The 15,523-nt window shown below is 46.5% G+C and overlaps 2 protein-coding genes across 2 annotated transcripts; one reads left to right on the top strand and one right to left on the bottom strand.

The window, feature by feature from the left end:
- Positions 1-408: 408 nt before the first annotated feature.
- Positions 409-12,178, bottom strand: pam (peptidylglycine alpha-amidating monooxygenase). The gene is made up of 23 exons (XM_076029393.1): positions 12,017-12,178; positions 10,722-10,867; positions 10,077-10,200; positions 9,821-9,878; positions 9,652-9,739; positions 9,293-9,384; positions 8,756-8,839; positions 8,406-8,454; positions 7,880-7,947; positions 7,187-7,267; positions 7,036-7,112; positions 6,684-6,787; positions 5,985-6,317; positions 5,557-5,673; positions 5,398-5,470; positions 4,733-4,943; positions 4,421-4,624; positions 3,856-3,971; positions 3,259-3,355; positions 2,997-3,041; positions 2,537-2,797; positions 1,911-1,970; positions 409-1,752 (listed from the first exon to the last, which is right to left on the bottom strand). Exons 2-23 carry the CDS (start codon positions 10,811-10,813, stop codon positions 1,580-1,582), a joined length of 2,607 nt encoding a protein of 868 aa, XP_075885508.1. The 5' UTR covers positions 10,814-10,867; positions 12,017-12,178; the 3' UTR covers positions 409-1,579.
- Positions 12,179-12,773: 595 nt separating this feature from the next.
- On the top strand, positions 12,774-15,421 carry pomk (protein O-mannose kinase). The gene is made up of 3 exons (XM_076029400.1): positions 12,774-12,998; positions 13,465-13,782; positions 14,477-15,421. The coding sequence occupies exons 2-3, from the start codon at positions 13,471-13,473 to the stop codon at positions 15,218-15,220; spliced, it is 1,056 nt and encodes a 351-aa protein (XP_075885515.1). The 5' UTR covers positions 12,774-12,998; positions 13,465-13,470; the 3' UTR covers positions 15,221-15,421.
- Positions 15,422-15,523: the final 102 nt, after the last annotated feature.

Here is a 15,523-nt window from a genome sequence, read left to right as displayed (position 1 = left end):
TGTCACTAAAATGACTTGAAGATCAGCCTGAATAATATTCAGTGTGGGATCAGTGGGTCTCCACCTGGTGGAAGGATGAAGAGTAGCTGATGCTACTATGCTAGCAGCTCCGAAGCTACCAAGTGGCATCCATGCACTATTGTCAGGTTATTAGAGGCCTCCTGCATGTGAAGGACATTTAGATTTGTATGTTGTTATATTGTCAATATATCAGTATTGTTATCAATATTTATATTGATAACAATCACATAACAAGACATCAATATATGTAACATGTACTGTACATTGAGGGGTACAAACTACGCCAGCAGAAACAAATGACGACCTTCAAAATAGCACAGTTGAAAAAAACGTACGTTAAAAATATTGTGTTGAGAGGGGGCGCTAGTGAGCGATCACACACTGCCATGCTTTCCAGACACTTTATTACACAAACAATGGTTACTGAAAATAGAACTTTGCAGAAAACCTGTTGAATCACAATAAATATACATATATGTATGTATGTATGTATATATTTACATACATATATAGAACTAAAAACAGAACAAGTTGATCAGGAGGTCATTTACAACAATCTGAAGCGGTGCATTAGAAACAAATTAGCATTAAGGCCGAGTGAGAGAACCTAGAGATCACACGTGTGTATCAGAAGTACTGCGTGTACTGCAGTTTAAAGTTGTGTTGGACTGATGTCACCAGATTCTTTAAGGTCTGTGCTTAAACACTGATGACAACACAACACAACACACACACACGGGAGTTGGAAGCGTGGAAGAGTTGAAGGCAACATTAGCGATGAGAGCTGATGAGTCGAGCTGATGAGTCGAGTGTTCCAGGACCGATCTCTGACCCAACGGTGGAAAACTGCCGGAAATTTGTACGTTTTTCATTTCTTTTCCTGCCCATGCACGAAACGCTTTGAACGGAGACAAAGATTTCCTCTTCAAATAATATCTGAAATGTCAGCATTTTTCTTCCTCCTTGAAGGTGACATGGCTGGAGACCAGGCAAGACCAGACCGGATCAAACCGGACTGGACCGGGCCAGGCCGGACCGGACCGGACTGAACCGGGCCAGAGAGCGCAGAGGGAAGAAGTGAGTAAATTCAAGTTGTGAGAATGTTTTATTTAGTTAACGCCCCTCTGTTGGATTCAAAGGAAGCAAAGCCACGTCTGTCATGTGACCACAAAGTAACGCTTGTGTGGCTGCTTGAGGTGGGCGTGGCCTGAAAGTGACGCTGCAATCAATTCAAAATCTCCCTCATAAAGTTGGTCCTGATAACCAAGAAGTGGAAGGAAATAGAAATGGAAGGACAAAGTCTTTGGTGGCCGTGCTACCAATGACATGTGAGGCATTTTAAATAATAATAATAATAATAATAATGATAATAGTAATAATTATGGCAAAAGTAAGTTAAATTAAATCAAAATCAAATAAAGCATTTCACTGTACAAAATTATATTTCTGAATATGCAAAGAAAGGACCGAGCAAACATTTACACACACATCATGATGAACATCCATCTTGCCAGTACGAAGAGTGGGCGGGGCTTGGGGGTCAGAGGTCAGAGGCCTCTCAGGACGAGGAGCGGTCGGGAGCAAAGTAGTCGTCGTTGTCCGAGTCGCTGCTGTCGTCCTGGTTGCGCTCCGGGTCGCTGCCCTCGGTGCTCAGCTGGTCGAAGCCCTGCTGGCTGTAGCCCTGCCGCGACGCCAGGAAGTTGCCCAGGTTGAGGCCGCCCACCGCCCGGCCTGGTGCGACACACACACACACACACACACACACACACACACACACACACAAAGTATTTTCACTCTGTTCATCAGCGTCACAGTCAAAGTAAACGGACAGAGAAGTCCAATGTTTACATGTATATACAGTATATATATTTATATAGCTATTGTATTACCTCGTATTTTTCCCAGGATGCCCTCCACAGAGCTGGGTTCAGACTTGGCGTTCCGTTGGTCTACAAGAAGCAGCAAACAGTGAGAGAGCCAGTGGTCAGAACCAGTGGTCAGAGATCGGACCAGCTTCTCCTGCAGTGACAAGGTGTGTTGCCTTCATGGTCACTTCTGCAGTGCTGGTCTTCTAGCATCAAGTCTTCTTTAATAACACTTGAAGCACAACAGTGTGACTGTGTTCAAGTGAACGCATGCAATCAATCAACGCCACTCGGCTGCTTTGAACAAATCAAAGGCTGCTGGTGGATTGGATGCTAATAGTTAGTGTGTGTGTGTGTGTGTGTGTGTGTGTGTGTGTGAATCTACAATGTGATTGGATGAGAATGTCAGTGTCTGTATCAATATATCTACATCTATATGTCTATGTATGTCTATGTATGTACATGGCAGGCCTGACCTGCCTTTCACAAGCACAGGTTTTATTTTTGGTCTTCACTAAAAACCAAAGCGAAGCCTGAAAGCAGCTGCCAGTGGTTCCACAGTGGTTCCTCAAAGGTTCCACAGAGGTTCCTCAGTGGTTCCTCAGTGGTTCCACAGTGTCTCACACTGACTGACTTCTGCTGCTCCTTACCGCTGTTCCTGCGACACAGATAGAGTCCGACTGAGAGCAGCACCACCAGGGGGCTGAGCAGCAGCACGGTGATGATGGTGGGTAGCGCCCCCTGCCTGCCTCTGCCAGGCACTGCAGACATCTTCATCTTCTCCTGGCTCTCCGTCTGCTGCTGCTGCTCAGGAAGCTGCTGCTGCTGCTGCTGCTGCTGCGTCTCCTTCACCTCAGCCGCTGTCACGTTGTGCTTCGTCCTCCCTTTGGTCTGAACAAACATTTCAATTTCTGCAGAAAAAGATGGGAATATTGACATGAACAGAGTCCCAGAGTGAAGAATAAATCAACACAAAAAGTGAAGAATGGCAATAATTTCATGTTTGCTCGTCTCCGGTGCTCCGCTGAGGCAAAATATTGTCAGAAAATCCTGTTTCTGCGCTACCGTGATAGAATTACTTGCTGCTGATTATAATGGGACCATGTTCACCTTTCACTTCTTCAATACCAGCTTTCTTGACAGAGTGATGCGACTCTGGAAATGAAAGGAAAAGAACAGAGAAGAGACGATAATAAGACAATAATTAACATTAGAAATAAATCACACATTTTATGTCACATGACAAAAAAAAATTAAAAAAATAGAACTCCCATTTTTATACCTATTGACGTGAGGCAAGTTCACACAGCTAGCTGGCAAGTTCATTCATTATATTATAATCAATATTATTATCAAGCCTATGGTTGCTTACTTTCGGTGGTGAATTTATAGACGTATTTATTGGTGGCGTCTCCGACAAAGACGGTGCCATCGCCTGATTGGACGATGTCATGAGGCATTTCAAATTCCTGAAAGCAACAACAGAAAACTCCACTGGAATCACAAAGCTTCCACATGAACAGCTGGACAACATTCTCACAATAAATACATTGCATACACAAGCGTCCATAAAAGTCTTCCTGCAGCTGTCAGCAGCGCCCCCTGTAGACTACTCACTCTGCACATACACTTTATTTGTAGATATGTTCATATTTAATTTCATTTGATCTACTTTTTATTCTTAAAATGCTTCGATATCTATTGCTTCTCTGTTTTTCTACTATCTAATTCTGTTTTTGATTTACATGAACTTGTTTGTGGTGCTTTTTATTGTGTGTCACCCTCCACCTTGCTGCTGTAATGATGGAAATGTCCCCACTGTGGGACTAATAAAGGAAATCTTATCTTATCTAGAGTGGCAGGAAGCAGGAGGCAGGAAGCGCCACAAATCCAGGCAGGCCTTGTTGTAAAATGGTGAATAATCAACTGTGTTGATGCCACACTGAGGTGAGTGTGTGTGTGTGTTTACCTTTGTCTCTGGGTAGAAAGTATCCAAGATCTCTTTTGTTGAGTAATTGATCACAAAACCAGTCAGGAATGACGAGTAATCTCGTGACACCCCGTTGACTGCAAAGATCAAGCCATCTGCACACACACACACACACACACACACACACACACACACACACACACACACACACACACACACACACACACACACACAATAATCAATACGTGTCAAGGTGGTGGTTCTGAGTGATTCTAGGTAGTTCTGGGGTGGTTTTATGTGGTTCTAGGTGGTTCTAGGTGGTGCTTCTGAGTGATTCTAGGTAGTTTTGGGGTGGTTTTATGTGGTTCTAGGTGGTTCTGGGGTAGTTCCACATGGTTCTAGGTGGTTCTAGGTGGTGGTTCTGAGTGATTCTAGGTAGTTCTGGGGTGGTTTTATGTGGTTCTAGGAGGTTCTAGATGGTTCTACGTGGTTCTAGGTGGTGATTCTCAGCTAGGAGAGGGCCAACTGTATTTTCCCCTCCTATGAGGAATGCTGGACCACTGCAATGCACTGTGGTCCAGCAGTCCAACAGCTGGAAGCTCACCTCCTCCGGGCCTGTAGCCGATGGCAAACACTCGTCCTCCGAACTCCTTCTTCTTAATTTCCTTGACAAACTCCTGGCTCTCGGCCAGGAAGCACTGGATGCGTCCGTTCTCCCGGTCGGCCACGCAGACCTCCCGGCGGTCCGGCAGGAACACCAGGCTGTGGGGAACCGCAAAGGGAACCCGCCTCCTCCTGTCAGAGGAACCTTCACATGGACAGGACAGACAGAAAGGGTGAAGGACGACTCTACAAAGCAAACTTTCAGATCCTGAACATGAACCAGTGGTGCGGTTCTGTGTGTGTGCGGTCTCACCTGCGCCCCACTCAGACAGGTAGGAGCCGGCGCTGGAGAACCTGAGGATCCTGGAGTTGCAGTAGCCGTCGGACACAAAGACGTCCCCGGTGGTGGGGTCCACGGCCACGTCGGTGGGCTGGCAGAAGTGGCTGCGGTCACTTCCTGGAGTGAAGGCCTCGCCCAGCGTCAGCAGGGCCGAGTCCCGGCCGTCGCTGCTCACCTTCAGCACCTGACCACCCAACAGACTGCCGGTCACTTCTTCTGCACTCAGACTGGATTCAGAGGTCCAGCGTGTCAACAGTTGGAGATTTTTGAAGAAGAGCAGCGACATCAAGTGGCTACACTTGACTGCAGCGCTCTTCCACTCTCCCTCCCCCTCCTGTCCCTCCTGATCTTGCTGTGAACTACGGTAGCCTGCACGCAGTCAGGATTGTCCACACCAGGCTTCCTTAGAAGCATGCTGATGCAAGATGGCAGCTAACTGGGAGCACTGGGACCCTGCTTGGTGGTTCTACCACCTGACTGTTCTACCACTGCCACTCTGCACTTTAATGAATGTGTTTACTTGCAGTATGTTCAGCTTTTACCAATACAAAAATCATGAATCAAAGCAAATATTACACACTGGACCTTTAAACCATCTGGTAGGATTCACACCATCATCATCGTCATCATCATCTCACCTGATGAAGAGCGACATCCGTCACCCAGTAGTTGTTGCTGGTGTCTGTGGTGATTCCATGAGGCAAATAAAACCTGCAGACGAATCGCACACGCTACCGTTGGGATTGTGGGGAACTTTGCACTCACCATCAATCAATCCTGAGTGAAGTGCGACTCACATGTTTCGGCCTGAGGCTTTGAGAACGTTGCCAGTGGATGGTTCCACCACCAGGATGGTGGACTGCTGGATGGGACCCAGGAACCTCTGCTGGTATCTGGCCTTGTTGTCGAATGAGCTGGAGAAAATACAACAAAGCTGTCAAGACACAAGATACAAATACCTGTTGTTGTTGTTGCTGTTGTTGTTGTTGTTGTTGTAGCGTCAAGTGGCGCTAAATTATTTGCACTCTGCTGTTGTGTAGTTCATTATAAAAGTGGATGATGCGTTGCTTACTTTTGTCCTTTATTATCAAGTATCCATACTGAAGCACAGAACGTGAATACTTTGACACCTCTGCCCATAAACACACCACCGAGTTTGCGTGTAAATGAAGTGACAAACTGACATCTGTGTGTGTGTGTGTGTGTGTGTGTGCTGCTCACTCACGCTGCCCCCCAGTGGCGGTCCCCTCGGTGGAAGATGACCAGGTTGGAGTCGGAGTCCAGGGCCAGTCCTGACAGCTGGCCCAGCAGCAGGGGAGTCAGGGGCCAGTCCAGCACCTGCTCATAGTGAGAGTCTGCCACACTGACTGGGTGTCCCATGTGCATGGGGGAGTGAAGGTGTCCTGCACTGACTGGGATGGGAACGTTGGCCTCTGCTGGGATGTTCTGGAACAGGTCCGGCTCTCCAGCCTCCATGCAGTTCATGAAGGGAACCACGTGTCTGTGCTCCATGTAGTACATGATGTAAAAGTTGCACATCTCATCGTCCGACGTACCGCTGCAGAACCCAGAGGAGAGAAGAATGAAAAATAACCATTGTTAGTTTCCCAAATTCTGAAGGCTTTAGAACAAGAGTGGACGTGACGGAGCGAGGGAATATCTGAAATCATCATCACCACTATCATCATCATCATCATCATCATCATCATCGTCATAATCATAATCATCATCATCACCATCACCACTACCATCATCATCACCACCACCACCACCACCATCATCATCATCATCACCACCACCATCATCATCATCATCACCACTACCATCATCACCATCATCATCATCATCACCACCACCACCACCACCACCACCACCACCATCATGGATGTTCAGTGTCCAGCAGGGTGCAGTGTTGAGTACTCACCCAATATAAACCTCTGAGGTTCTTCCTTCACCAGTGAAGACACACCTGGCTGCCACTGTGTCTCCATATCTGATAGTCAGGTCCTTGGTTGAAGGATAGAAGGCCTGCAGATGAGCACACGTGTGTGGTTAGACATGCCATGAACACCGCAGAGTCCACGTGTGCTACCAAGAAAGCAACTCGTCTTTGTCTCAGTGTCTAGATTTCAGTTTCAGCGAAGACCTCGAATGTTCTGCCAAGACGTCACCGAGTGAAAATTGAATGAAGAGGTTTTGAAGAGAACAGTTGTGAGCTGCTCAGTACAGTGGTTGCATGATCTCAATCAAAGTCTTTCATTGACTGCCTGACGTACCTGTGGCAGCTGGGGGGACTGTCGCCCAATCAGGCTCCACTTGCCATCACGGATTCTGTAGCCACTGACCACTTGACCTGTGACAGAGAGCACCTGCTGTTGGTCATGTGAGAAGGTGACGCTGGATTACAGCGACTTCACGGTGACTCACCCAGACGATGTGTGTGTGTTCTGAAGGCGAAGGGATAGATGGGGTAGGAGGAGTAGTCACAGGCCACGTCTGCATTGGTGACTGAGGGAAGAAGAAGAAGGAGAGGAAGGAGAAGAGGGAGAAGAAGAAGAAGAAGAAGAAGAAGAAGAAGAAGAAGAAGGAGAAGAAGGAGAAGAAGGAGGAGGAGAAGGAGAAGAAGAAGAAGGAGAAGAAGGAGAAGAAGGAGATGCATCATCAATCTAGCCAGGGCAGGGGTGGGCAACTGTTACACTAGTGGGGACATAATGGAGGGGTAGTGGAGCAGCAGCAGGTGGATGGAGAGTTCTGGTGAGCCACCTCACAGGAAGAAACAACCTATCCACCATCTATCCTGGGATATCATGGAGAAAACATGTTGCTTTAATGTCAATGGAAAATGAAGCAAAGCAAAGTTGCAACCAAATCAGAGTCCAGTTGGTGGATCTTGAGTTGCATTTTTAATGTCACTTGCTAAATTCCCAACGAGCACCACAGACGCACTAACTGACAACAACAACAACAACAACAACAACAACAACAACAGGCTTTGGAGAGACTGGAGGTCCGGTCGCTCCAATCACTGTCTTCCACCACTGGCTTTCCTTTTGGCAAACACTGCGTCTCACTCACTGGATTCAAAGACAACGTTCACCATAACACCAAACTCAAACATACCTGTTTTTCCAGGGTGGATGACTGTGTCAACAGACATCAGCAGGAAAATACCAGCGATGAAGGGCTGCCTAGGAGGAGAAGAGGGGAGAAGAGGAGAGGAGAGGAGGAGAGGCAGATGAGTCAGACACCTCACACTCTGAAACAAACATAGAGAGGGAAAACATGCACACTGACCTCCTGTCACTTCTTTAGCAGACAATTCAATATTTCCCCACCACAACAAGCAGCTCATGCTCCACAAAATAATATTTCACAAAGTGCCCTTACAAATAAACAGCAAGGTATCTTTCAACCCAAAACCTGATGGACTGACGTAGGTCCAACACAAAAAAACAATTACAAAAAGTTGGCTTCCAGATTTCCTTTGGAAATAAAACTTTATTATTTTAAAGAAAATCTCCTGCTGTTTCCCCAAAGACACGCTGTTTAAATCCAGCCGTCTGTTTTCTATCAGCAATCTATCCACCAGTACATCTCTCCTCTACAACACACACACACACACACTTATTTTCCCCATGGTACGTACGGAGTGAAGGTCATCCTCAAGGTCATTCCTGAGCAGTCTCGATGATGGTCTGTAGAACAAAACACAGCCACTCTGAAGTACAGACGCAGAATAACCTTCACAGCAGCTGTAGAGGCAGCAGTGGGCGGGACCTCAGCCCCCCACGCCCTCTAGTGGTGCTTACTATAAAGCAAACCCTCAGCAGGAACACGTTGCACTTGTTCTACTGGACTGAATAGTGAGGTGAATCATTTGATCACCAAAGAATACAGTGCATTTCATTCTCATGGGCTATCTGGGTGTTCACCAACTACCAACCAACTACTTCAATTCACTGACTGGCTATGAGCTCATGTTCAGACCGCACTCACCTCTGAACGCACTGATGTCTCCATAATGGATCTGCATAACAAAGTGGGAAATTCCGGAATTCCGTCCGACTTTAAAACCGACATCTGACGACAGAAAGAAGACATTTGTTTTCAGCAGCGGCCGTCGAGACGCTCTCAGCGTCGAGAGCTTCTTCACCACGTCCTTGAGGAGACCATGCATGAACATCCATGAGAACATTTCACTAAGAAGGAAGTGAAGGATGGGGCTGAGCCACTCTTTGCAGTCTTCTTAGTGAGCCAACACTCACAGCCAGCAGTCAGCCAAAGCAATGTCACACTAAGCCAATGACATCTGATAACTTTTGAAAGATTTTGATCTATTTCATATTCACATTTATGTTCAGCTTCATGCATTAGCTACAAATAAAACAATCATCGTCACCATCATTGGTCATAATTTGCCTGCACATCCCAAAGTCTTCCTGGAGAGAACTTCTGGAGGAATGATCTCAGGAGCAAAACTACACTGAGTCTTCTTCAACACAGCTGTGTGTCCTCTAGACAAAGCAGACCAACCTTTAGGTAGAATGGTGGGCGGAGCATTGCGAGCCCAGGCGTACATGATGGATGCTTCATCCTTACATGTTCCTTGTACACTGCCACAGTCCCTGGAATAGAATAGAATAGATGCACTTTATTGATCCCACATTGGGAAACTACAAGACAAGGAAACGTAACGAAGGCAATAAAAAATGCAAGTAAACAAAGTTGTGATGTTAACAATTAATCATTTATCCACTAACTGTCAATCAATTGAGAACGATTAATGAATAAATCGATAACTTGCAACCCGAAAACAAAGTCAATTTTTAATTGGGGGGGAATTCAGGGCACGTTTTCAATGTTCATCGCCCGGTGGACATAGTGAGTATTACCAGTAGCTGCTGGTGGAGACAGGAGTCCGGCAGCCAAACAATATCATGTGATGGACTGTTTTCATGTTGGCATGAGGTATGAAGTCCACTGTAGAGGCGAATCAAAAAATACAGTCCATGAATTAGAAAAACAGTAGAACAATGTGACAAGAATGAAAGAGACACTGACCAACGTAGGCATCTCGGCTGGTGGGCACTGGAAACGCAGTGCACAGATAAGTGTCCGACTAGTCAGAGAGGGAAAAAAACGCACATTAAAGCCATTAAATACATGATATTTAGCATTCATAGTGCATATGTATTTTAAGAATGCACGTTCACGTTGAAAGTATTCATAATCAAATGACAAGATTTCATATTTACGGGGTTAATCTGCCCGCTAGTCTACAATGTGTCCAACTCCAGCACATTCTGCACTAACTGACCTCAGCTGGGACCACGCCGGGCATCCGCATGTCCACTGAGAAGTTATTGGACTTCATGAAGGTCTGCTGCGGCCTGGTTGCAGACACACAATCCGTCTGATCCGAAACAAGATCCTTTTCATACCTTGAGGGGAAACAGGAAATAATGCCAAACAACACCAAGATTAGGAGAAACAGCAACAAGGCCCAGTTACAGCTGCACACACCAAAGTAAAGAAGTATTACTTTACAAGTATATAGAAAAGAATATATGTACTTTATTGATTCCAAATTTGGAAACTGCAATGTTGCAGCACTAAAAACAAAGCAAAACTTAAACTATACAGTAATTACGGTAATTACAACAAAAAAGAGTGGCGTCAATCTATGTACAAACAACCAAGAGCAGATGTGCAAACACCTCCATAAAGTAGACGAGGTGCAGTGGACTTGGTGGCAGCTGACTCGAGAGGGGTCCGTCAGGCTGGTTGCCTATTTTAAGGCCCTGCCAATGTGAATCCTGGCTCCTGTCAGGGCTTCCATAGCCCATTATCATAGTGGTGGCTGATAACAATACTGGGAGTATTGAATCTGAGACACCTCTGGTGTGTCAACTGGACCATGGACCATCATCCATTCGAACCAAAAATGTTTTTTTCCACTTACCTTGCAGGTCTGATCGGTGAGTTTAGGATTTTGGAACTCTGACTCTGACTGATGAGCGCGAGCAAAAGCACAAAGAACACTCGGACCGCCATCACTCCTGTTGCTGAGTGTGCGTCCTGCTGCTGCCGCCAGCTGCCAGCTCTCTTCTGTGGGGAAAAGAAAGGACAGAACGTCGGCTCACTTCAGCGTTGTGGTCGAGACGGCACCGAGAGCTTTTCAAGACGAGAGAGCATCGAGGTGCAGACCAGACCAGGACTGCATCAGTGCACAGCAACATCTCCTTTCACAAAGGCATCTTCAAGCATCTTCTTTTACATTTGGCTGCTTTGCCACATATTTTGAACCATTTAAAAAAAACAACAACTTTGCTTCATCAAATAAAATAAAACTAAAAAAAGACAATCAACTGGAAGTGTAGAAAATATGATGGCAAATATCAAAAATGTAGAAATATTTCAAGGGACTTTCAGCTACGTAATATTCTTCTCATCTTGACTAAAGAAACGATCTGACAATCATCATTTCTCCTTGATGACGTACAAAACGTTACCGTGCAAGCAACTCAATAGTCAACATACAGTAATAAATCATGTATCTAGCACATTAACTCTGATATAAGATCAACTGCGTGTTTATAACGCAGCGACCCTGAATCAGATTCGGCTGAGAGTCGCATATAAATATTAAACTAATCAGCTTGTTTGATGACTCATCGCTGGGGGTGGGAGGGTGTGTGTGTGTGTGTGTGTGTGTGTGTGTGTGTGTGGTGGGGGCTTCACTGTGCTCACGTCACAGACTGCTGCTGCTGCTATGAGGAAGGAAACTATGGAAACTGGGATCATCCTCCCGCTGATGGAGCAACATCCGAACAAACAACCCACCCACCCACCCACCGACCAACTGTCGCCCTCAAACGGCTTCCGTCGCCAAATAAATAAACCAAATAATAACCTTTCAGAGGTTTTAGCATCATTATAATAAAACTAACCTGACGTGAACACAGACAGGCCACGCCTGTGTTGTGTTTATATATATATATATATATATATATATATATATGTGTGTGTGTGTGTGTGTGTGTGTGTGTGTGTGTGTGTTATGGCGCTAAAACGTCGCAAAAATACGAACGCAATACCCCCCCCCCCCTCTCTCTGTTTACTAATAAATGTTAACCCTGGCCATGTTTTCTCATTACAGCTAAAACGCCTTATTATAGCTCGCGTATAATAACAACAACTACTGAGCTTGAAGGAGCAGTCGAGGCAAACCGGATATGGAAATAAATCAAGTTGTACCTTTTCACCGTCGCAACAAGCGCTTAAAGCTCGAGTTCCGTGCTGACAACACAGACTGGGGGAGAAATAATTCCAGCCGCGTTCGACCTGGCGTCACTTTCTTCTTCTCCTTCTTCTGCTCTTCCTCGTCCTTCGTGTGCTTCTATCCGACGTAGTTGCGTACGGTCCTCCCCCCTGCCGCCATAGAAAGCATGCGTCGACACGGTCGCCATCTTGAGTCGGTGGTGGATGGGAGGCGCCTGCTTGCTTCACGCAACCAGAAAACTAACTCGGCAGAGGTGTAAACACACACACACACACACACACACACACACACACACACACACACACACACACACACACACACACACACACACACACACACACACAGCCCTCTTCAATGAATGAATGAATGAATGAATGAATTCTAATCCACAACCACAGAGACACGCAACCATTCGCACTCACACCTCAGGACAACTTAGAGTTCCAGCGCTAACCACTGTGTCGCCCTAGACTTAATTTTAATTATTCTTGCACTTTTTTATGAACTGATTGCATTATTTGATGAGCATTATTCAAGTTTTTAACGAATTCTTCATTGATTAAAAGATACTGGCGTTTTGTTGTTTTTTCTTCCTTAAAACTCACCCCCCCTTCATACTCCCAGGTGAGTATGAAGGGGAGGGAGACACTCAACCACTGGATCAGAGAAACCTCTTCAACTTCTGAAAGACAATAAAACAGATTTCTTCTCTTCTCTTCTCTTTTCTGTCGGTCTGGGTTGGATAACGCTGGTTCACACTCCAATACGTTAGATGGCGGTAATGCACCTTATGTTGCCACCCGCCATAATAGAAGAAGAAGAAGAAGAAGAAGAAGAAGAAGAGCTGAGAGCTGGTGGAAGAGGAAGAGGAGCAGGAGAAGCGAGGCGAAAGGAGGAAGAAGGAGCAGGGGATATAAAGGAAGAGAGACACTGAATGGGAGTCCACTGGAAAAACAGGTACGCCTGCCGAAGGCACAAACATTGTATCGTGCGTGCAGGGCTGAGTGACGCCCCCCAGCGGGCTGGTGGGCGAACTTCCGCAGCAGGAGGTTCGTCTGCACAGTGTGATGGAGCTCGTATGCTTATTTAGCAGGGTCTCTCTAGGTGTCTCCCAGGTGGGAGGTGGACGAGCGGCCTTTTGTTAGATTAGATTGAACTTTATTGTCACAGGTACAAATCAACAAAATGCTAGTTAGCATCCAGAGTGCTTAGCAGTGAATTAAATACAAATGTAAGGTATATACATTCTGTACTATGTATGTACACACACACACACACACACACACACACACACACACACACACACACACACACAAACGATACATAATCGCCATAAGCATGTCCAATGATTTTGATGTTTGCAGTAATAATATTTTACATTTTTATTGTTAACTCTCCTCTCCCCCTCCTCCTCTTAATGCAGAGCACCATGCCTTGGAGCAGGAGCTCCAGTGTGACCCCCAGTGTGACCCCCAGTGTGACCCCCACTGTGACCTCCAGTGTTCTCCTGGCCGTGGCTCTGTGCCTCACGTCTCTGCTCCTCAGCAACCTGTGGGTCCACCTGCTGTATTCTGAGTCCGAGTCTCATGCCGACCACCAGGTGGTGTCCTCCCATCTTGGCTGCTCACCGGGACACTTTAAAATAGGAGCGATGCCAAGCTGCGCTGCCTGGCTCCAGTGTCAGGAGATCAACACAGAGATCCGCACACTCAAGCTGATTGGCCAAGGGGTTGTTAAGAAGGTGAAGGTCTTGGCTTTTATGCTCTGAATGTTTGTTGACTGGATTTTAAAACACACCTCATCATCTAGTGTTGTAGTCCTCCAGACTGTTCTCCAGACAAGGACCAATCTGGAGGACTACAACTCTACTACTGTATTGCAAGTGACCAGAAGACTGGCCTGCTCACTTGCAGTGGTAGTGTTGTAGTCCTCCAGATAGGTCCTGGTCTTGGACTGGACTGGACTGTATTTTTGATCCAGAGACTCAGTGGAGACTCAGACAACACTGTAATGACATGATAATACCAGAAGAGAATTCAGCTGCTTCCTTGTTTCACAATGTTGGTGACATCCTGCACCCTTAGTTCCAGTTCATTTGGTTTTTACTGTTATGAAGCAAAGTTGTTTTTTCTAAATGGTAAAGAAAGATCATGAAAACCTTACTGAAAGGAAATGATGCTGCTCCAGTGATGTAGAAGCAAACTGGGATTTAAAAAAAAAATAGATCCTGATCATTTGTTCTGTTTGGTTGTGATCTTTCTATGATGTCTTCAGTCTTGGTCTGGATCTTGATGCTCTCTATAGTCTTGATCAGGTCTGGGTCGGTTGGTGCCGTCTGGACTACAACACTATCGTTATCACATCTGACACAGTTACTTTGTCTTGTGTTTGGTGACCATTGCCAATGTTTCACCTCTCAACTCTTTGTCTTCCAGGTGTTCCTGGCAGAGTGGAGAGGTCAGAAGGTCGCTGTGTCCACGCTGACCTCCCTGGATTATCTGGACGACTTCCTCCACGGAGTATCCATGCTAGAGGCCCTGCAGGGCCCCCTGGTGGTGCAGTTGGTGGGGTTCTGCCCTGAAGAGCACACCCTGGTGACGGAGCACCACCCGCTGGGCTCACTGCTCAACCTGGAGCAGGTCTTGGCGCAGAGAGCGTACCGGCAGCTGGACAGTTGGCAGGTGCGGCTGCGCCTGGCCCGGGACTACGTCTCCATCCTCCACTTCCTTCACAACAGCCCGGCCGGCCGGCGCGTCATGTGCGACTCCAACAGCCTGGAGAAAACCCTCTCTCAGTTCCTGCTGACGGCCGATCTGAGCGTGGTGGTCAACGACGTGGACGCGCTGCCGGAGGTGGACTCGTCACCGGGCCTGCTGGTGAAGTGCGGTCGCAGGCAGCTCAGCGGAGACTTTGTGGCCCCGGAGCAGCTGTGGCCTCACCGTGAACCCTTCTCAGACCAGCTGATGCCGGGCTACGACGAGAAGACTGACATTTGGAAGATCCCTGAGGTGGTGCGCTTCCTCATGGGAAGCGTCCCAGGAGGAGATCTGGTCCATTTCCATCTCTTTCACATCCACCAGCAGTGCAAGGAGGAGGAGCCCGAGCTCCGGCCTTCAGCTCTGGACGTACTGAACGCTTACATAGACGTCGACAGCAGCATGGTCAGAGACTCACTGTAGACCTGGGGCCACACAGTGGGACAACATTAAAACTGGGACAAAGTCTCGGTCCAACATTGATTTTTATTGAACAAAAGCTTCCTCCAGATCGAACAGTGAACCTTTTTATATGGAGCCAAACAACCTGAGTATGGGACAAAGCAAAGCTTCATGCTAGACAATCAATAAGATGTCAATAAAAATTGTGTGTCTCTTTTTTTTATTTGCAGTCTTCAGATTTAACTTTCAACAGGAATCTTTTTCCAATGGAGTGATAATACATTTCAAAATAAAACAACAATGAACTGGCAAAGTCATAATAAT

The sequence above is a fragment of the Nelusetta ayraudi genome, unplaced genomic scaffold, assembly GCF_046127955.1.
Source record: "Nelusetta ayraudi isolate G7.1 ecotype Tasmania unplaced genomic scaffold, CSIRO-AGI_Nayr_v1 ptg000026l, whole genome shotgun sequence".
Classification (NCBI taxonomy): Eukaryota; Metazoa; Chordata; class Actinopteri; order Tetraodontiformes; family Monacanthidae; genus Nelusetta; species Nelusetta ayraudi.
Note: the sequence above shows the minus strand (reverse complement) of the source record. Positions and strands in the feature narration are given on the sequence as shown.